The 21490-nt window shown below is 49.5% G+C and overlaps 1 protein-coding gene across 1 annotated transcript; it reads left to right on the forward strand.

Annotated features, from left to right (window-relative positions):
* The first annotated feature begins 9230 nt into the window (after positions 1 to 9230).
* Positions 9231 to 20862, forward strand: MSL2 (MSL complex subunit 2). The gene is made up of 2 exons (XM_069727959.1): positions 9231 to 9954; positions 17083 to 20862. The coding sequence occupies exons 1-2, from the start codon at positions 9810 to 9812 to the stop codon at positions 18666 to 18668; spliced, it is 1731 nt and encodes a 576-aa protein (XP_069584060.1). The 5' UTR covers positions 9231 to 9809; the 3' UTR covers positions 18669 to 20862.
* Positions 20863 to 21490: the final 628 nt, after the last annotated feature.

Below are 21490 nucleotides of genomic sequence, written 5' to 3' on the forward strand. Positions count from 1 at the left end.
AGGTGTCTGATGCCTCAGGGTTTGTTTGTTTTTTTGTTAGATTCACCTTTTTAATTGCTTTTGTCCATTTGTAAACGTAAATAATTTTTTTTATTATAGCCGTCTTGTCCAAATGGAGATATCTATCTCAGTTTGTCCTACATGGATATTATGGTTTGGGTTTACCCTTTTTTGCACATCATATATTGTAGAGATGATAAAAATCATTTGCAGGACCCTGGTATGCAGCCATATGGGTTTTGCATGGCCAGAACTTTGTGACTTGCCTCCTACCTGCCAGAATCCACAGTGCTTCTTCTAATAGACCCAGCACGACATCATACATGTTTTGTTCTGCATCAATGAGGCCGCATTGGGCTTACAACTCAGATGAAGCGCTGGGGCTTTCACGGGGTGTGAGGCGGTTTGCTGGTCTGACTCTGTGCCCACGGATTCCCGTCATGCTCACTAGATTATAGCTGCCTTACACATAGGGGGGAAACGGCCCTAATAATGTCACGGCTGTCACAATCGGGTCCTTGTGCAGCACCTCTGCACAATAGGAGTCCTAGTGGAACCATAGAGGCAGCACCTCTGCTTTTTCCAACAGTTTGCTGTGGCGGCACGTTTGTCTGTGCAGCTGTGATCTGTTTTAATATCTTGGATCCTTATCTTATAAAGCAGAGGGATATGCCTGGTTTCAGACAATCATTTGTACTATGCTTAGAGGGGGAAAGTTTGCGAAATCCAATCCTCCATTTCATTTTGACTACGTCTTCCCCTCCGGCACTACTTGCACCTGAGACTCTGGACAGCTCCTTTTCCAGTGTCAAGTTTCACCAAGATCTGTAAGCCCATTGTTTCAGAACTGGTTAGCCACTGTTCACATCTCCAACAAGTCACAAATCATAATGGATCTCATTTGCGTTAGATTCAAGAAGTTTTTTTTCTTCTACTGGGTAATATTCAGCAGATTTATACTATTCTAGCTACCAAATAAAATAAGCTTTTACTTCTCTAATGGATGATATAACGACAAAAAAACCTGTTCTTGCTTTCCTGTCTATCAAACTGCAAACAGGTGCAATGGGGAGGGCTTTCAGTTCAGAGCAGGCGAGACACAGGTGTAATGCATGCTGGGAAGTGAGAAAATGGAAGTTCCAGCAGCTATAGTGCCGGTAGAATACAGAAGGCGCGAAACTGCTATTGCTGGGATTTGAGGAGGGCAAAAGGAACCCTCCTCAATAGGCTACATGAGGCTCATGTTGATAGAAATACTAGATGGTGGCCCAATTTGAACGCATCGGGTATTCTAGAATATGTATGTATGTCCACGTAGTGTATTGCCCAGCCACGTAGTGTATTGCCCAGGGATGTACTATACAGCACAGAGCCACGTGGTATACTGCCCAGTCACGTATGTAAGAGGTTAAAAAATACTTAAAATAAACATACTCACCTTCTGAAGGGCTCTTGTAGTCCTGGCGCCTGTGTGCGGTGCACGCGGCAGCTTCCGGTCCCAGGGTTGGTATGAGCGCAGGACCTGTGTTGACGTCGCGGTCACATGACCGTGACGTCATGGAAGGTCCTTCTCGCATAGCATCCTTAGCACCGGAACCTGCCGCTTGCACTGCCGAGGACAGCGCCACGTCGGAGGGTGAGACTAACGATTTTTTTTTGTTGTAACATTAGATCTTTTTATTATTGACGCTGCGTAGGCAGCATCAATAGTAAAAACTTGGTCACAAAGGGTTAATAGCAGCGGTTACGGAGTACGGTACACATGGCCCGTTACCGCTGGCATTAACCCTGTGTTAGCGGTGACTGGAGGGGAGGATGCGGGCGCCAGGCACTGACTGCAGGGGAGTAGGGAGGGACTAATCGCATTGTGCCCGTCGCTGATTGGTCGCGGCAACCATGACAGGCAGCTGGCGAGACCAATCAGCAACGCGGGATTTCCGTGATGGAAGTTGCCGACAGACAGAAAGACGGATGGAAGTACCCCTTAGACAATTATATTTATATATATATATTAGCTGAAGAGCCCGGCGTTGCCTGGCATATCTGTGGTTAGTTATAGCACCTCACGTCTCTTATTTTCCCATCATGCCTCTCAATTTCTCCCTTACACCTCTCATTTTCCCCCTCACTCCTCTCATTCCCCCTAACACTTGTCATTTCGACCTCATATCTGTCATTTTCCAATCACTCCACTATTTTCCCTCACTCCTCTCATTTTGCACTCACACCATTTCATTTTCACCTCACAACCCTCATTTTCACCTCAGTATATACATGTTTGTCATCTCCCTTATATAGTATACATCTGTATGTCTTCTCTTGTATATAGTATATACCTGTATGTCATCTCCCCTGTAAATAGTATATACCTGCTGTGTCATCTCCTCCTGTATATTGTGTATATACCCATGTCATCTCCTCCTGTATATAGTATATACCTGTATGTCATCTCTTCTGTATATACTATATACCTGTATGTCATCTCCTATATATAGTATATACCTGTATGTATCTCCTGTATATAGTATATACCTGTATGTCATCTCCTCCTGTATATAGTATATACCTGTGTATCATCTGCTACTGTATATACCTGTGTCATCGCCCCTATATATAGTAAGTACCTGTGTGTCAACTCCTCCTGTATATAGTATATACCTGTATGTCATCTATATATAGCATATACCTGTATGTCATCTCCTCCTGTATATAGTATATACCTGTAGGTAATCTGCTCCTGTATATAGTATATACCTGTGTGTCATCTCCTCCTGTATATAGTATGTACCTGTATGTCATCTCCTCCTCTATATAGTATATACCTGTGTGTCATCTCTCTTGTATATAGTATATATCTGTGTGTCATCTCCCCTGTATATAGTATATACCTGTGTGATCTCCTGTAATAGACCTCGTTAACACGTTATTTGCTCAGTATTTTTACCTCAGTATTTGTAAGCTAAATTGGCAGCCTGATAAATCCCCAGCCAACAGGAAGCCCTCCCCCTGGCAGTATATATTAGCTCACACATACACATAATAGACAGGTCATGTGACTGACAGCTGCCGTATTTCCTATATGGTATATTTGTTGCTCTTGTAGTTTGTCTGCTTATTAATCAGATTTTTATTTTTGAAGGATAATACCAGACTAGTGTGTATTTTAGGGCGAGTTTCATGTGTCCAGTTGTGTGTTGAGTTGCATATGGCGACATGCATGTAGCGACTTTTGTGAGATGAGTTTTGTGTGGCGACATGCGTGTAGCAACTTTTTGTGTGTCGAGTTGCATGTGACAGGTTAGTGTAGCAAGTTATGTGCAGCAAGTTTTGCGCATGGTGAGTTTTATGTGTGGTGCGTTTTGAGTATGTGCAAGTATTGTGTGAGGCAACTTTTGCATGTGTTGCAACTTTTGTGCATGTAGCAATTTTTCCGCGTGTGCAAGTTTTGCGTGTGGCGAGTTTTCCATGAGGTGAGTTTTGCACGTGTGGCGAGTTTTTCGTGAGCCTAGTTTTGCATGTGGCGGGTTCTGCGCGTGGAGAGTTTTGAGTGACAACTTTTGTGTTTCGACTTTTATGTGGCGAGGTTGGTGTATGTGTGGTGAAATGTGTGCTGAGGGTGGTATATGTGTTCAAGCACGTGGTAGTGTGTGGCGCATTTTGTGTGTGTGTGTTCATATCCCCGTGTGTGGTGAGTATCCCATGTTGGGGCCCCACCTTAGCAACTGTACGGTATATACTCTTTGGCGCCATCGCTCTCACTCTTTAAGTCCCTCTTGTTCACATCTGGCAGCTGTCAATTTGCCTCCAACACTTTTCCTTTCACTTTTTCCCCATTATGTAGATAGGGGCAAAATTGGTTGGTGAATTGGAAAGCGTGGGGTTAAAATTTCACCTCACAACATAGCCTATGACACTCTCAGGGTCCAGACGTGTGACACTGCAAAATTTTGTGGCTAGCTGCGACGGTGCAGATGCCAATCCCGGACACGCACGCACGTACACACGCACGTACACACACGTTTTTTTTCTACAACTAATGCTTCTAGGGGAGGGTACCTCTGTGCATACTCCATCCAATCGAGCTATTTATTTAATGAAAAATGGCCTTTACAAGTTGTATTGACAGTTCCAGTAACTGGTATAATACCACCAGTGTACGAGTGACTTCCAAAGCTATATTTTCGGTAAAGAATTCCACTTATCTTGTGGAGTCACCAGCATTTAGAATGTGTTTCAAATCATCAGGTGCATTTTGCAGAGGCTCAGTTCTATTTTATAACTGTACTAAGACAGAATATGGCAAGAACCAATCATATAAGAGAGAAATAACAGTCCATTGTTACTGTAAGATATGGAAAATTACTAGAACCTTGAAGGGATCCTCAATTGCAGTCATGAAATCATCAATTATTATGATGCTGACTCTTCTGAAGTCTGTTTCAGAAAAAGGCCACCAAACACTTTACCTCTGCTGCAGAGGATAAGTTCATCAGCCGCAGAAAACAAATTGACAGTAACTCAGATTTCCTTCATAAATGATGCTGATATGTTATTTGATGTCTGTGCATCAACTGTCCAAGGGAATCTGTGAGACACAGTCCTTTATGGGTTGAATTGCTGCAAAGAATCCACTACTGAGTATTACGAATAAGAAGAGGAGACTTGTTCAGGCTAAGCGACAAAATGAATGGACATTAGATCAGTGGAAATCTATCTATACCGTGGTTTGATTAATCTTACTGTGAAATGTTTGGTACCAAAGGCCTTGTGTTTGTGAAATGCAGAAAAAGAGGGCGGATGGTTTCTACATGAGTGGTGCTCAATGTGGAGCATGGGGGGGGGGGGGGGGGGGAGGTAATGGTGATTTTTTTTGTAAGAAAGACAGAAAATGCGCTCCAAGTGTGTTACCTTCAATGTAAGACACACTGAGCAAAGGATTGTATATGCTCACCTGCCTGGGTGGTGACCTGGCACAACTCTGTACTTGTAAGGCTGCTGTCACACTAGCAGTATTTTGTCAGTATTTTACATCAGTATTTCTCAGCCAAAACCAGGAGTGGGTGATAAATACAGAAGTGGTGCCTATGTTTCTATTATACCTTTCCTCTAATTGTTCCTACAGCGCCTCAGAGGCCTGGTCGTTGCAGTATGACGCTCTGCCACTAAGGGGAGTGATGGTACGTCTGATGGCACTAAAGGAGTCCTGACCAGGTCTTACCAGAACACATTACACTTCACACTCCGGCCACTAGGGGGAGAAAAAGGCTTTATTTATTAGGCCACTCCCCACACTGGTAAAACTAGGGGTTGGGGAGGAAGTTAGTCAGAAGCTGACTGGGTTGGATTCAGGCAACATCCCGTGGCAGGGGGTGTTGCAGGGAGAAGACACAGGGGGAGTCCCTGTCAGGCATGGGAACCTGGCAGGTGCCTAGCGAACAGAGCAGAACGTAACGGAACACCGCCTGCACACCCCGCGGCGGTATCCAAGAGAGAGACACGAAGGGAACAGTGTAAACGAGATCAAGCACAAAGGAGAACCAGTAGGAGTCGTGCCGTGAGACCGAGGCAACATCCTACTGAGGCACGTAGCCGGTGGCCGGAACACCGCGGGAGTAACTGACTCTAGGCCTTACTTCGAACTCCGCAGGACAGTTAATCATAGGTTGGCTGTCTACCTTACTACACCTACGAAGACATAGGGGGCAACGCCTGGAGAGGGGCATCTCTAGGGTCCCGGAAGAGCTCCGAGCCTTCCCGTCATACGGGTGCGTCCTAGCCATAACATACCTGGGGGACGAGAAACTAGTAACATCTGGAACCAAAGAGAGAGAGAGCTGTAGTGAACGAACGAATGAGAACAGCAGTTGTGAGGACTATTCCGAATGCTCAGCAGGGTAGGACTACAACACACAGGCGCTAGTGGTAGGCAACGATTTCCATCTGTGAAGGGAACTCTGGATGTGCCCATCGGACCGGCCTGTCTCAGATAGCCCTGTTAAGCGTGCTCTGGATTGAGGATCCTGAAGTCTTCAGTAAAGAGGTAAAGAGACTGCAACCTTGTGTCCTCGTTATTGCCTGCACCTCACACCATCACCATCCACCTTACTGGGGACATACTTCACCTCTGGGAAGGTATACCATCCAGCTGCCATTCCATCACCCCAGCGGACCCCACAGCAGCGTCGGTCACCTTGACCGAACACCACAGGGGGCGTCACGAAACCTTGACAGACTGCACCACCTTTACTGGATGCCCCTTAGCAGGGTCGCGGACCGGGTCTAGCCACCGTGACAGCCTCAGAACCGAACCAAAGAGACCCGGTACCGAGAACTCGTGGCCCTGTGTCTGGAGGCGCTCCATTCCACTCCTGGTGTTGGCTTACAAATACTGAGGTAAAATACTGACCAAATACTGCTAGTGTGACGTCAGCCTAAGAATGAAGGGCTGCTGCTCTGACCGCTGTCTGACACAAGGGTGGGAAGAAACGTATTCAATACAGGCAGGAAAAGGAGCAGTGATTCCCGGGCGGGCGCTGCCACAGAGTGAAGACAAGGGTGAATGTTCTCTGGATCCCTCTTCATTCATACAGCACGTTTTGAAGTTCGGTTGACCCCTCCATCGGGTAGAGTATGTTATACTTTACCTCATTCATATACTCAACATAGTTCACATTTATATACAACAAATGGGTCTTTGCTGCAAATTTTACATATGTGACTTGTGTAATTGTTGGTTTTAGTTATTGTTTAGAGCTGTATAGAAGTCTAATCCCTCCCCTATATAAGGGAGGTGACTGTATGACATACTCTGCATAATGGAGTTCACCTGACTTTGACACGCATCGTATGACTGTGGAAGGCTCCAGAGCACATACACCCTGTATGACTGTGGAAGGCTCCAGAGCACATACACCCTTGTCTTCACCCTGTGGCGGGGTGTGGGAAGCGCTGCTCCTTTTCCTGTTTGAATAGGTGATTGTTTTGGTGACAGTGTTGGTGATTTGCAGCTCGCCAGTCTTGCAGTATAATCCTCATATAGGGGCACAGGCACATGAGCTTGTCAGACATTAACTGTGAGAGGATATTTGGAACTACAGGAGTAGCCTACAGTCTTTAAGTTTATTTCCAGAACATAAATGTAGACAGGACAGCCCAGTCAGCAAAACCAACGCGGTTTGACCAGAGGGTCTTCATCATGGCTCCTAATTTAAAAAAACTGACCGTCACATCCAAACATAGATCAAGTGTGAACAGGTGCTGAACCTAGAGTCGCCAACTCGTATACAGTCAAATAAGGCAGCACACTGTAGCGCTAAAACATGCAAACATGAAAGGTGAACTGCATTACTGCACTAGAAATATGAAAAACTGAGAGCGTTTAGCGCATAAATTGGCCAATTCATGTGTATCTGGTAGACGTTTATTCTCAGCGAGGAAAGGAAAGTGTAGGACCTGGTATACGAGAGATGCCCTAATGTGGCTACCAGGTACACATGAATTGGCCAATTTATGCGCTAAACGCTCTCATTTTTTCATATTTCTAGTGCAGTAATGCAGTTCAACTTTCATGTTTTAGCGCTACAGTGTGCTGCATTATTTATTTGACTTAATCATGGCTCCTGACACAAACGTAAAGATTTTAGTCCACGCAGAGTGCCGGGTATACTTTCACCGTTATTATTGGTGATGTATTCCAAATTCAAGGTACCATTACCCAGCATGGCTACCACAGCGTTCTGCAATGATGTGCTATCAGAGCCAGCTGTAATTAGCGGGACCATCATTTGTGTTCCAACAAGACAATGATCCCAAACACCTCCATACCATGTAAGGGCCGTGTGCCCAAGGAGGACATGGACGGATGGAGGACTGCGCCTGGTGACATGGTCGCCACAATCACTCCATCACTACCCAATTGGTTTTGGATGAGTTGTAGACATCGTGAAGGGAAAGCAGCCGGCAAACCCTTCAGGACTGTTGGAGGCCATTGAAGGGGACGGCCTGAGGAAGCGGCTGGAGAACATGCCAAGGTGGGGCGAAGCCATCATCGGAGGACGAGGGAGTACTGTGCGCCATCTCAGATCTTACACCAATTCCCATTTGTGCCGCTCGTGTTTCTTTCCTCCTTGCGGCCATTGTGGATTCGCTGCCCGGTGTCTAACTCTTCATTCTCCACACTGAAGAACGAGGAAACCATTGCACTGACGGGTGGCTGAACGGCCTGGGGCGATATGCATATAGTACATGGGGAAATGTCCGCCTTTATGCAAAAAATTCCCATTAGTCGTGTCCGGTGAGGTCCAATCTGTGGAACCGTCCTGCCACAATGGTCATTTTGGCCAGTATGAGATTCCTATGGCTGTCACAAGCCCTGCGCCCGGCAGTCGGGGTCCGGCAGGGTGGAGGACACCAGGGGAAGAAGGGGCAGGGCTGTTCTGCAGACTATAGACCTAGTTTCCATTGTGTGGCCCCCTGCAGAATGTGGGCCAGTACTACAAGTCCCAGCATGCTTCACACTAAGGCTATGTGCACACGTTCAGAATTTCTTGCTGAAAATTCCTGAGAAAAACCTGAAATTTTCTGCAAGAAATCTGCGTGCGTTTTTTGCCTCATTTTTGATGCGTTTTTTTTCCGGACAATACATTTTGTAGTGGGAAATCCGCAAAAAAAAAGCAAAATTAATGAACATGCTGCGTTTTTTACCACGATGCGTTTTTTTTTTCGCAGGACAAAACATGCAGAATTCAAAATGATGGGATGCATATTGTATTTTGTTTTTTTGCGCTTTTATCGCGAAAAAGACACGAAAAATCAGCAACGTGTGCACACAGCCTAAAGGCTTCATGCATTAATCTATTAAACAGTAAAACCGTCTGTGATGCTCACAGCAACCAATCAGGGATGGGCTTTCATTTCTTAAACTGCCATAAAGAAAACAAATTAACAGCAGCGTTCCGATTGGTTGTTATGCAGCATTCTGCTTGACGACTTGATGACTTCTGGGCTTGTTGACGTCTTAACCACGTGCCAACGCTTTGTGCAACAGCCCACCACCTGGTACACTATAATGTTATGTAATCCTACACAGCATTCACTATAACCTAACCCCATTGCGGCAGAAACCGGTAAGTACGCATGCGCAACCTCGTCGGGCCGCCCGCCCTGCGCAATAGGTTCATCATCCTGCCCCGCCTCTTTACCACTACTGCGCCTGCGCGTCTCCATTGCGCACTCCTTCACTGCCCATAGCTGCGACCACGCCTTTTTTTTTTTTTTTCGTTTCCTCCCGGTGACGAGCACCGAGTGCGCGCGCGGGGTCACCTGATCGTCTTTCCCGCCACTGGGAGCGCGGCCGGACCGGAGATTGAACGAAGACCAAGCGCGTTCGCGACTTCACCAGCTGCCCCTCCCCCCTACAAACATAATAATACCGGCAGCGCTCGGGCACCGCCGGGACACAGCGCCATCCTCTGGACACCTGCGGCCTGGCGCCTGTACTGCAGGCCCATCACTGAGCGCCCGGCCGCAGCACGGAGCCGTTTCTTGGCTGTGGCCGCGGAGGAGGCCTAGGCCGAAGATTAGCAGCTGCGGCCTACACTGCGCTGCGGATGGAGGAGGACGGGATGTGAGGATGAGGACCCCGGCGTGGCTGCACTAGACAGCGCCCCCCAGAGGCCATGACCTGGGGGTGAGGAGCGGGGACATGTGCAGGGAGCCCGCTGTGTCCAGGCCGCCGATCCATGGAGAGAGCCCGAGAGCCGCGCATCTGATTCTCTGCATGTGGAGCCCGCACCTGGGAGGAGGCTGCAATGAACCCGGCGAATGCCACCTCTCTGTTCATCTCAGCGAGCCGGCTGGTGCTGAACTACGACCCCGGGGACCCCCAGGCCTCTGCCGCCGAGATCTGCAGGATGCTGCCCTTCTTCAGGCAGGCCCTGGGCTGCTGTGTCTGCGGTGAGCGGGAGTGTGAGGGCTGCTGCTGGGGGGAGTGTGAGGGCTGCTGCTGCTGGGGGAAGTGTGAGGGCTGCTGCTGCTGGGGGGAGTGTGAGGGCTGCTGCTGCTGGGGGGAGTGTGAGGGCTGCTGCTGCTGGGGGGAGTGTGAGGGCTGCTGCTGCTGCTGGGGGGAGTGTGAGGGCTGCTGCTGCTGGGGGGAGTGTGAGGGCTGCTGCTGGGGGGAGTGTGAGGGCTGCTGCTGCTGCTGGGGGGAGTGTGAGGGCTGCTGCTGCTGCTGGGGGGAGTGTGAGGGCTGCTGCTGCTGGGGGAGTGTGAGGGCTGCTGCTGGGGGGAGTGTGAGGGCTGCTGCTGCTGCTGGGGGGAGTGTGAGGGCTGCTGCTGCTGCTGGGGGGAGTGTGAGGGCTGCTGCTGCTGCTGGGGGGAGTGTGAGGGCTGCTGCTGCTGCTGGGGGGAGTGTGAGGGCTGCTGCTGCTGCTGGGGGGAGTGTGAGGGCTGCTGCTGCTGGGAGTGTGAGGGCTGCTGCTGCTGGGAGTGTGAGGGCTGCTGCTGCTGGGAGTGTGAGGGCTGCTGCTGCTGGGAGTGTGAGGGCTGCTGCTGCTGGGAGTGTGAGGGCTGCTGCTGCTGGGAGTGTGAGGGCTGCTGCTGCTGGGAGTGTGAGGGCTGCTGCTGCTGCTGGGGGGAGTGTGAGGGCTGCTGCTGCTGGGGGGAGTGTGAGGGCTGCTGCTGCTGCTGGGGGGAGTGTGAGGGCTGCTGCTGCTGCTGGGGGGAGTGTGAGGGCTGCTGCTGGGGGGAGTGTGAGGGCTGCTGCTGCTGCTGGGGGGAGTGTGAGGGCTGCTGCTGCTGCTGGGGGGAGTGTGCTGCTGCTGGGGGGAGTGTGAGGGCTGCTGCTGCTGCTGGGGGGAGTGTGAGGGCTGCTGCTGCTGGGGGGAGTGTGAGGGCTGCTGCTGCTGGGAGTGTGAGGGCTGCTGCTGCTGGGAGTGTGAGGGCTGCTGCTGGGGGGTGTGTGAGGGCTGCTGCTGCTGGGGTGTGTGAGGGCTGCTGTTGGGGGGTGTGTGAGGGCTGCTGCTGCTGGGAGTGTGAGGGCTGCTGCTGCTGCTGGGAGTGTGAGGGCTGCTGCTGCTGCGGGGGTGTGTGAGGGCTGCTGCTGCTGCGGGGGTGTGTGAGGGCTGCTGCTGCGGGGGTGTGTGAGGGCTGCTGCTGCTGGGAGTGTGAGGGCTGCTGCTGCTGGGAGTGTGAGGGCTGCTGCTGCGGGGGTGTGTGAGGGCTGCTGCTGCGGGGGTGTGTGAGGGCTGCTGTTGGGGGGAGTGTGAGGGCTGCTGCTGGGGGGAGTGTGAGGGCTGCTGCTGGGGGGAGTGTGAGGGCTGCTGCTGCTGGGGGGAGTGTGAGGGCTGCTGCTGCTGGGGGGAGTGTGAGGGCTGCTGCTGCTGGGGGGAGTGTGAGGGCTGCTGCTGCTGGGGGGAGTGTGAGGGCTGCTGCTGCTGGGGGGAGTGTGAGGGCTGCTGCTGCTGCGGGGGTGTGTGAGGGCTGCTGCTGCTGGGAGTGTGAGGGCTGCTGCTGCTGGGAGTGTGAGGGCTGCTGCTGCTGGGAGTGTGAGGGCTGCTGCTGCTGGGAGTGTGAGGGCTGCTGCTGCTGGGAGTGTGAGGGCTGCTGCTGCTGGGGTGTGTGAGGGCTGCTGCTGCGGGGGTGTGTGAGGGCTGCTGCTGGGGGGGTGTGTGAGGGCTGCTGCTGGGGGGAGTGTGAGGGCTGCTGTTGGGGGAGTGTGAGGGCTGCTGCTGGGGGGAGTGTGAGGGCTGCTGCTGCTGCTGGGGGGAGTGTGAAGGCTGCTGCTGCTGCTGGGGGGAGTGTGAGGGCTGCTGCTGCTGCTGGGGGGAGTGTGAGGGCTGCTGCTGCTGCTGGGGGGAGTGTGAGGGCTGCTGCTGCTGGGGGGTGTGTGAGGGCTGCTGCTGCGGGGGTGTGTGAGGGCTGCTGCTGCGGGGGTGTGTGAGGGCTGCTGCTGGGGGGGTGTGTGAGGGCTGCTGCTGGGGGGAGTGTGAGGGCTGCTGTTGGGGGAGTGTGAGGGCTGCTGCTGGGGGGAGTGTGAGGGCTGCTGCTGCTGGGGGGAGTGTGAGGGCTGCTGCTGCTGGGGGGAGTGTGAGGGCTGCTGCTGCTGCTGGGGGGAGTGTGAGGGCTGCTGCTGCTGCTGGGGGGAGTGTGAGGGCTGCTGCTGCTGGGGGGAGTGTGAGGGCTGCTGCTGCTGCTGGGGGGAGTGTGAGGGCTGCTGCTGGGGGGAGTGTGAGGGCTGCTGCTGGGGGGAGTGTGAGGGCTGCTGCTGGGGGGAGTGTGAGGGCTGCTGCTGCTGGGAGTGTGAGGGCTGCTGCTGCGGGGGTGTGTGAGGGCTGCTGCTGCTGGGAGTGTGAGTGCTGCTGCTGGGAGTGTGAGGGCTGCTGCTGTTGGGGGGAGTGTGAGGGCTGCTGCTGCTGTGGGGGGGTGTGAGGGCTGCTGTTGGGGGGTGTGTGAGGGCTGCTGCTGCGGGGGTGTGTGAGGGCTGCTGCTGCGGGGAGTGTGAGGGCTGCTGCTGCTGCGGGGGGGTGTGAGGGCTGCTGCTGGGGGGAGTGTGAGGGCTGCTGAGGGGAGTGAGGGCTGCTGCTGCGGGGTGTGTGAGGGCTGCTGCTGGGGGGAGGGTGAGGGCTGCTGGGGGGAGTGTGAGGGCTGCTGCTGGGGGGAGTGTGAGGGCTGCTGCTGCTGGGGGGAGTGTGAGGGCTGCTGGGGGAGAGTGAGGGCTGCTGGAGGGAGTGTGAGGGCTGGGCTGCTGCAGGGGAGTGTGAGGGCTGCTGGAGGGAGTGTGAGGGCTGGGCTGCTGGAGGGAGTGTGAGGGCTGGGCTGCTGCGGGGGAGTGTGAGGGCTGCTGGAGGGAGTGTGAGGGCTGGGCTGCCGCGGGGGAGTGTGAGGGCTGCTGCCGTGGGGGAGTGTGAGGGCTGCTGCCACGGGGGAGTGTGAGGGCTGCTGCCGCGGGTGGGGGGAGAGTGTGAGGGCTGCTGCTGCGGGGGGGGGGGGGGGGGGGTGTGAGGGCGCAGCAGCAGTACTGCCCTGTATACACAAGCTGATGACTACCGTCCACATCCAGTACGTGTACGTGCCGTGTGGATGATTGTGCGACAGTTATTTGGTCACTGCACGTGGAATGAGTTCCTATATAGCAGCAGTGTAATCTACTGCAGATCAGCGTCTTGGATGTTTCTCAATCTTTAAGATTTTGTTTCTGGTCAAGTGACTCAACTTGCTTTCCGAAGGTTGCATCTAAAATAGCAGTAAGCCGTACAATTGTTTTTGGTCACCATGACACATCTCTGATTTGCATACTTCCAGCCACACTCCGACTAGACTCGATCCATTTGTATTAAGCGAGGCAGCGCACGTCTAGTCAGCTTGTGACCAGCCGCACGTGTTCTAATCACAATACTTGCGTTCACACCCCAGAGAATTGTGACAGCGGGCACCGTGCACACTGGGGATTCACAAGTCTGCTGTCACATAGATTGACTGCAGACTTTAACCCCAAGCCTGCACAACCCCTTCATGACCGTTGTATGAAGAACTGGTCTTGGCAATGTCCTCTGTCAGAAGTCCCACTGAGCACACTTTCAGTTTCACTTTCAGGATTTGCTCAGATCACAATGTATCCCGCTTTTCCTGCTGTGGATATGATGAATTGGTGAGAGGACCACTACAGTGTGATATTTTGGACTAATGACACTTTAGCCCCTTTAGTCTGAAGGAGAATTTATAGTGCACGATTATCAGGACTGAGTGTGCCAAGCAGCGTTCATTTCCCAATAATCTTCCCCTGTAAACAGGCTGCTGATCACCCAACAAACAAGTGAAATGCTCGCTTATCGCGTGAAATGATTTTTTTGGCTGCACAAAAGATCATTGTTCTCGGTAGGGCATCTGTGTATGTAGGATACATGCTGCCGAGAGCAGTGGGGTATGTGCTGCCGAGAGCAGTGGGAGCTCACACGTAGGAGTGACCTGTTACAGATCGTTTCATGCCCTTCTGAAGAATCGACCTCGTGCAGTGTAGACACACAGGCTACGTTCACACGATGAATATTGGACTTCCATATTGCAGATTTTCTGCAGCTTTTATTTTACTTGTTTTCCTTTTTTTGTTTTCACTGTGTTTGCTGACAGTTTTATATATATTTTTTTTTTTCTTCAGTTTTTCACATGTCCGTTAGGTATAGCTGCTTTTTTTTTTTTAATAAAGTAATATACATATATATAATTTTTACTTACTAATTGGTTAGTAATACAACCATGTGTGCCCTTTTGCACTACGTTTTGCTTTTCCGTAGCAAAATACATTAAAAACACACGTTTACCTGTGGATTTTCTGCTTATGATGAAAATCTGCACATAAACCTCAGTGTACCCGCAAGAGATATTGACATGTTGCAGATATCACATGCATTGCAGATGAGTTTAAAAAAATAACAGTGGGCATGAGGTTTCTACATCTCTCATCCACTTTGCTGGAACTGTAAGATGCTGCGTTTATTGCACAGCTAAGAATTGGCGTACTGGTGTGTTCACACTCCCCTTTGTCTTCCTGTGTAATGCTGTGTTGTTTGTGCTGGAGGTGCAGCTCTGCTTACATTGGTAACTGTCGTCCTCTTCGCTTTTTTTCTTGAAAGCCATCCCTTATTACATGATCGGTGTTGTGCAGTGCCCCTCTTGTAAGCTGTCCCTAATTACGTGATTGGTGCTGTGCAGTGACCCCTCTTGTAAGCTGTCCCTTATTACGTGATTGGTGCTGTGCAGCGCCTCCTCTTGTAAGCCGTCCCTTATTACGTGATTGGTGCTGTGCAGTGACTCCTCTTGTAAGCCGTCCCTTATTACATGATTGGTGCTGTGCAGTGACCCCTCTTGTAAGCCGTCCCTTATTACGTGATTGGTGCTGTGCAGCGCCTCCTCTTGTATTGTAAGCCGTCCCTTATTATGTGATTGGTGCTGTGCAGCGCCTCCTCTTGTATTGTAAGCCGTCCCTAATTACATGATTGGTGCAATGCAGCACCTCCTCTTGTAAGCCGTCCCTTATTACGTGATTGGTGCTGTGCAGTGACCCCTCTTGTAAGCTGTCCCTTATTACGTGATTGGTGCTGTGCAGCTCCTCCTCTTGTAAGCCATCCCTAATTAAATGATTGGTGCTGTGCAGCACCTCCTCTTGTAAGCCGTCCCTTATTACGTGATTGGTGCTGTGCAGTGACCCCTCTTGTAAGCTGTCCCTTACGTGATTGGTGCTGTGCAGTGACCCCTCTTGTAAGCTGTCCCTTATTACGTGATTGGTGCTGTACAGCGCCTCCTCTTGTAAGCCGTCCCTTATTACATGATTGGTGCTGTGCAGCACCTCCTCTTGTAAGCCGTCCCTTATTACATGATTGGTGCTGTGCAGCGCCTCCTCTGTGTTTAACATCTGAATCCTTGCTATGTGCTGGGGGAGTATTGCTCCGTGCTGACAGCAGGGAGGTAACACTCGTATAGACTATTCAGCTTTTTGGATGTCTTGGTGTAGGGGTACACGAGGACCGTGACGAGATGCAGGAGGTTTTCTCCATGTTAGAGGTTGTACTTTTACATTGCTCCACATATATGTGCTGGGAATGAAAGGCAACACAGAATGTTTAGAGCAGACATCAGTGTTTGCCCGGATTGTGGTCCTCGTGTATGGCCTCTTTATTTCTAGGTGATGAGTGTAGACTCCATGTGTAGCATGAAACCGCAACCCCCTGCAGGCTTGGAGAGGCTTTTTTTGCGGAGGCATGCTGGGAGTTCTAGTTTCTTGCCTCTGCTGTAGATGCTCACACCGCTTCATGCCTTTGAGTTTACAGCCTCATTCGGCTGCTGCAGAGCCTCATGGCAGCTGGTAGGATGCACACCAGTAATATGATTCCTTAATTGTGCCCTAACTTCAGCAGCGCTCTGGTTTTTTACATCTTTGCACAAATTTAGACGTTTCCTGGGTAAATGTCTGATACGCTTTTTTCGGCATTTAGTCATAGCGTTATTATTGGAGACGGACGGCAGTGCGGCAGAATTCATGTCTCTGTACGGCGTGGGAGCCGCTGACCTCATGTAGCATGGGATTCAGACACCACAATGTCTGTGCAGCCATGCGTGTGTGCACTGAGCCACAGATACGGTGGAGTCACTGGAGCACTTGTGTAACCGCGCTTAGCTGACACAAAGACAGGCACCACACAAAAGAAGTTTGGAGCACAAAAAGCCCACCTGTATTGTGAGGCTGTGCGGCCTGGATGCAGTGTCCACCATCTGCCATGGGGCTATATGTACCTTATTGTGTCCTGTTCACTTACAGAAGCATTAAAGGGACTCCCACTCCAATAATCCTTATATAAAGGCATCAATGCATCTATATTTCTATCTGTTACAAGCATTTATATTCATGTAAATTAGGAGTTTCCAACCTCTTCCTCCTGAGGTTGTTTACCTGCTCCACACAAGCCTCTTTAGCTTGATGGTCCATCAGTGATGTCAGATCAGCTGAAGAGGATAGTGCTGGGTGTAGAAACAAGGAGCCTTTGACTCCCAAGGTTAAGTGCTTTATCACGACTAGAGTACTTAAAGGGGTTGTCAAGTCCAAATTGATAAGTCTGCAGTCACCTTGTGTAACTGCAGATTTATGAATCCCCCCTCCCGAGGGCACACACTGTCCGCTGCGGACATTCGCTAGTTTCAGCCCCGGGGCCAGAGGGTAGGCTATATATGAGCTATACATGCTCCCGGCCAGTGGGCATGGCCTTGCGCTCCATACACTTGTATGGAGCTAGACTGCGCCCTGTCTTGTGATGTGACTGACTAGAGGATGCGACCTAGCTCTATGGGAGTGCATGGAGAGGAGGCCGTGTACCTTCTAAGGCCTGCACACCTATATGTGGTATGGAGGGTAGATCTTGCTGTAAGGACAGTGCGGAGCCTCACACAGCCATCATGTAGTGGCTTATACAGACAGTCGTACATCTCACACCAGTCAGTATGTGATCTAATATACTGCGCTTAGCATATACTACCAGTATTTGTGTCTAGAGAAGTCACTGGTACCAAACCTTTTGTTTTTTTTTTTCTTATCAGGAAATTTGCTTGAAGACCCCATATCTCCAATCAATTCAACTTGTCAACATTACGTCTGCAAGCAGTGCAAAGGCAAGAAGATGATGATGAAGCCCTCCTGCAGCTGGTGTAAGGACTATGACCAGTTTGAGGAGAACATGCAACTGGGCATCTTGGTGAGCTGCTACAAAAAGCTTTGTGAGTACATCACCCACACACCGCTGGCACAGGACCTATTAAATAATCTAGATTGCTCGGGTGACATTTTGGCATTTCTTCCTGAAGAATCTACACCCGAGGAGGAACATGGAAAAACGTCTGAGCCCCCCTCACCGCTGTGTCCTTCTCATTTCTCCTTACCTTCTAATTCGGAACTGGCTACTGAACCCGAGGCTAACATCTGCCCCATTCCCCAGCATACACCCGATTTCCATAGTGAATGCACAGTTGCGAATGGTTTGCCCAACTGCAACGGGCTGTCGTCTGAAACTATAAATATCTCGTCCCCTGAGAGCCCTGGCACCATTGATCTTTGTTGCACCGCTGTTGATATTAAATCTGAGGATTTGTCGGAGAGCTTGGAGACGGTCTGTGACCCGGTGTCCACTAGTGAATTATGTGCAGCTGGACTCGATATTTGTGGCTACAGTGATGACCTGAAAAGCAGCGACCCTCTGCTGCTTAGTGTCGAGGAAGTTCTCCAGAGTCTAGAAACTGTTTCCAGTTCAGACGTCACAGACTGTGACCTGCATCACACGCTGGACACCTCCATGTCAAATGGAGCTTTTTTGGATATTTGCCCGCAGCCCCTTACACACACTGTTCTGTTGTCTGAGAGCCACGTGCCCCCTCTTGGTGTCTCCTGTACAGCAGCGACCCTAAAAATGGTGAAAACAAACCGCAAGCGGTCACGTTCCGAGAGCGACAGCGAGAAAGTTCTGCCACTTCCCATCTCCAGCATTATCCTCGGGCCAGCCCAGACTCCTTTTCTACTAACGCGGGAAAATAGAAACTTCTTGCAGCCTATTGTTACAGTCCCCAATGGGGGTAGCTCATCCAAAATCAGCAAGACTATTCTTCTATCCAATAAAACCTTGAAGAAAAATCCGGAGCACATGCATAAGAAAACACATCCGAAATCCAAGCCACCATTGCTGAAAACTAAGGACAAGATGAAGGACAAACTCCCCAGCAATAATGTGGTTCCTGGGAGCCCAACGAAAACTGTTTATAAAAAGCCTCCAGAAAAAAAAGGCTGCAAATGCGGACGAGCTACTCAAAATCCAAGTGTTCTTACATGCCGAGGCCAGCGATGTCCTTGCTACTCCAATCGGAAAGCTTGTCTGGACTGTATTTGCCGTGGTTGCCAAAACTCTTACATGGCAAATGGGGAGAAAAAGCTGGAGGCGTTTGCTGTGCCCGAGAAGGCTTTAGAACAGACCCGGCTTACTTTGGGCATTAATGTGACCAGCATTGCCGTGCGCAATGCCAGCACAAGTGCCAGTGTCATTAATGTTGCGGGTTCTCCCGTAGCGACCTTTTTAGCTGCCACTTCCCACGATGACAAAAGTTTAGATGAAGCGATAGACTTGCGATTTGACTGTTAGCTGAGTCAGCTTTTTTCCTGGCTGGAAAATGGTTGCAGTTTTATGGCAGCTATGGTTCTGTTGGGTTAACTTGCCAGAGCTTCTGCATATAGATCACTTGTATCAAGTGTGTTTATTGCTAAGTTATGTGTTCATGTTTGTGGGCTCGGGACGGGGTGGGAGAACGGGGCGAAGAATTCTGTTGTAAGAGGAACTGGAACCCTAACGTCATTCGTCGGTTTTCTATTCTTCACTATGAGGGTTTGAAAAGACCCTTTTTTTTTTTTTTTTTTTTTTCTGATGCACCTGATTTATAGAAAATGATCTTTGGCAAGAAAGAGTAACCTCACAACAACCTCTTGTATCCTGTCATACATTGTTTTAACCATAGCCATCCGCATCCGTAGCTATAATGGGCAATTAAAATGCTTGATCATTTCATCTAGAAGTCCAAATTCCATGGTAGTTTAGATTGAAACTATCCATATGAGGGTTTTTAACATTCAGCAATATATCCCCCTATCCCTGTAACTAATGATAAATCACATCCCCCTTTAACGTACACGCTGCATTCCAAAGAAGTAGCCCATCCTTCAGTCCTCGTCGTCCCCCCAACGCTTACTACTGTCCTAGATGAGATCTCTGAGCAGTACGTCATGGTTCCCAGTTATCGGTTTATACAAATGTCTGTCTATACACACAGCGGGAAGGTGCACTGAATATCATATGTATGTGGCCTCCTTTGCCTATAATCATAGTGACCATCTGCCTGGAACGGATGGAAGATGTCATCGACTTGTACATCTTGCATTCTCGGATCAGTCCTTTAGAGAACAGGATAACAGGGCCGCAATAGTCATGACTTGTTTTGAGGCTTAGAGAGACATTCTGCCACAAATGTAATTGTACTTGGGTCACTTGTTTCACGTCACCTCGATATAATGTGCACACGAGGCAATTATGACGCAGCCTGCTACAAATGTGGCCATGTTTTAGCATCTTTTATGGCTGCAAGACTTTGACTTCCTTCAAAACAAGAAAATCTGATCGATGTTTGGCTCAAAGTCCATCCTATTATAAACCATGGGGGGTCCTGGTTGTGTGACTGTTTCTTGTGACCCTAATCTCTCACTAATGCACTAATGAAGCAGATTTTAGATATTGAATTATTTGTCACAAGACAGAACTACCTTGTCACCCAATGTTTTTCTAAGTACGCTGTGTCCAGTATAGAGTAAATCTAAGAACCATTCACCATCTGGAGCACCTATACAGGATCTGTAGTCAGCTTCACAATGCATCGGCATGGTGCCACTTACCCTTCTGAAAGAATCTCCTCATTGATGCCCAGACCTCCAAGAGTTGTGTACGTTTTGTTCACAATTCACAACCATTTAACTTTTTTTTTTTTTTTCTCTTGGCTATTCGAGTCAACACAAATATCATGTCATGTTTGGAGGGTCATTTCTAACATTCCAAGATATCACTTACATATACGAGATAGGTGATAACTTGCTGATTATTTCAGGGTCCACAGACCACCACTGCTCCAAGGCAAAGGCTGGAAATGGCCTAGTACAACGTAGGGCGATCTCCGGAAGTTCTGTGGAGTGGTGGTGCACATGTGCGACGGGGCATTTTATAGGCCCGGTCTTTATTCTGGAGTCTGATCAGCACTGGTTAGCAAGTTGTCACCACCTCTATGGACATGTATCTTGCAATGTTGGGGATAACATTTAATAGCAATCTACTATTCCAATGGGGTATAGTTTACTAGGCCTTGTTAATGAGTAACCACTTTTTATTTAATTTGTTGTGGTTATTAGCATTTGCAAAGTTATGACTTTGTTATATACTTGATTACCTTTTTTATTTTGCTTCCTCCTCTCCCAAACGTGATGTTGAAAGTGCTGTTTTATCTGCCCTGCTCATGCTTTTTACAAACTGCTTTCAGCTGCTGCTCTAGCAGAACTCTGTCCCGGACCCTCATGGAGTATGGGGCAAGGGGCCGAGAGCAAGTACAGATGCTTGCGAGAGAAGCAGTTGAAAACCGCTTCTAAAAAGCATGAGCAGGGCAGATAAAACAGCACTTTCAGCATTCTTTGGGAGAGAAGGGCGCACAATAAGGTAATGAAGTATATTACATTGACTAAATGAATTGCTTATTAATGTCCTTAACATTTAAAAATGTATGGGATTAAATACCTTGAAATCGGTTTGTAGTTCAGGGTTTTTTTTTTCTTTCTCATGAGACCTGTTTTTAAGAGCTGGAGGATGCATGTGACTTGACTCTCTACATTACATGAACTGTATATTGATCATGTCCAAACACAGGCTGTTTGCACGTGACTATCAAAGCTCCATCACCTCCATTGTGTTACATCACAATAACAGTATTGATAGCGGGGGATGATCTTCAGACTCTCAGGTAAAGCCTTCATGTTGTATACATTTAGACTTGGAGTATCCTAGATTTCATGGTAGAAATCTTATCGTGTGGCTCGATGCGCTGTGTGATATGGACATTAAGTACAACTTCCTTCTCTGATGCCTTCGGTAGTTTTCCCCTCGGTTTTAAATCACTGATATTAGAATGTTATTAATGCAGAAAGTCATTAACTTATTGAGACCCGATGTGGTATTTTACTTGCACAGATGCAATGTTACATTATATTTATTGTGTCCCTAGTACACTTTTTATTTTTTATTTTTAAAGGGTACAATGTAGGTACTGGAAACCTGCACCATGTACTACACCCAGCAGAGTATGTGCAATCACACCACTCAAGATTCGGGAGGCTCTGCTGTGGAAGTTGGTAATTTCTTCATTTATCACATTTCCG

Source organism: Ranitomeya imitator, chromosome 5, assembly GCF_032444005.1.
Source record: "Ranitomeya imitator isolate aRanImi1 chromosome 5, aRanImi1.pri, whole genome shotgun sequence".
NCBI lineage: Eukaryota > Metazoa > Chordata > Amphibia > Anura > Dendrobatidae > Ranitomeya > Ranitomeya imitator.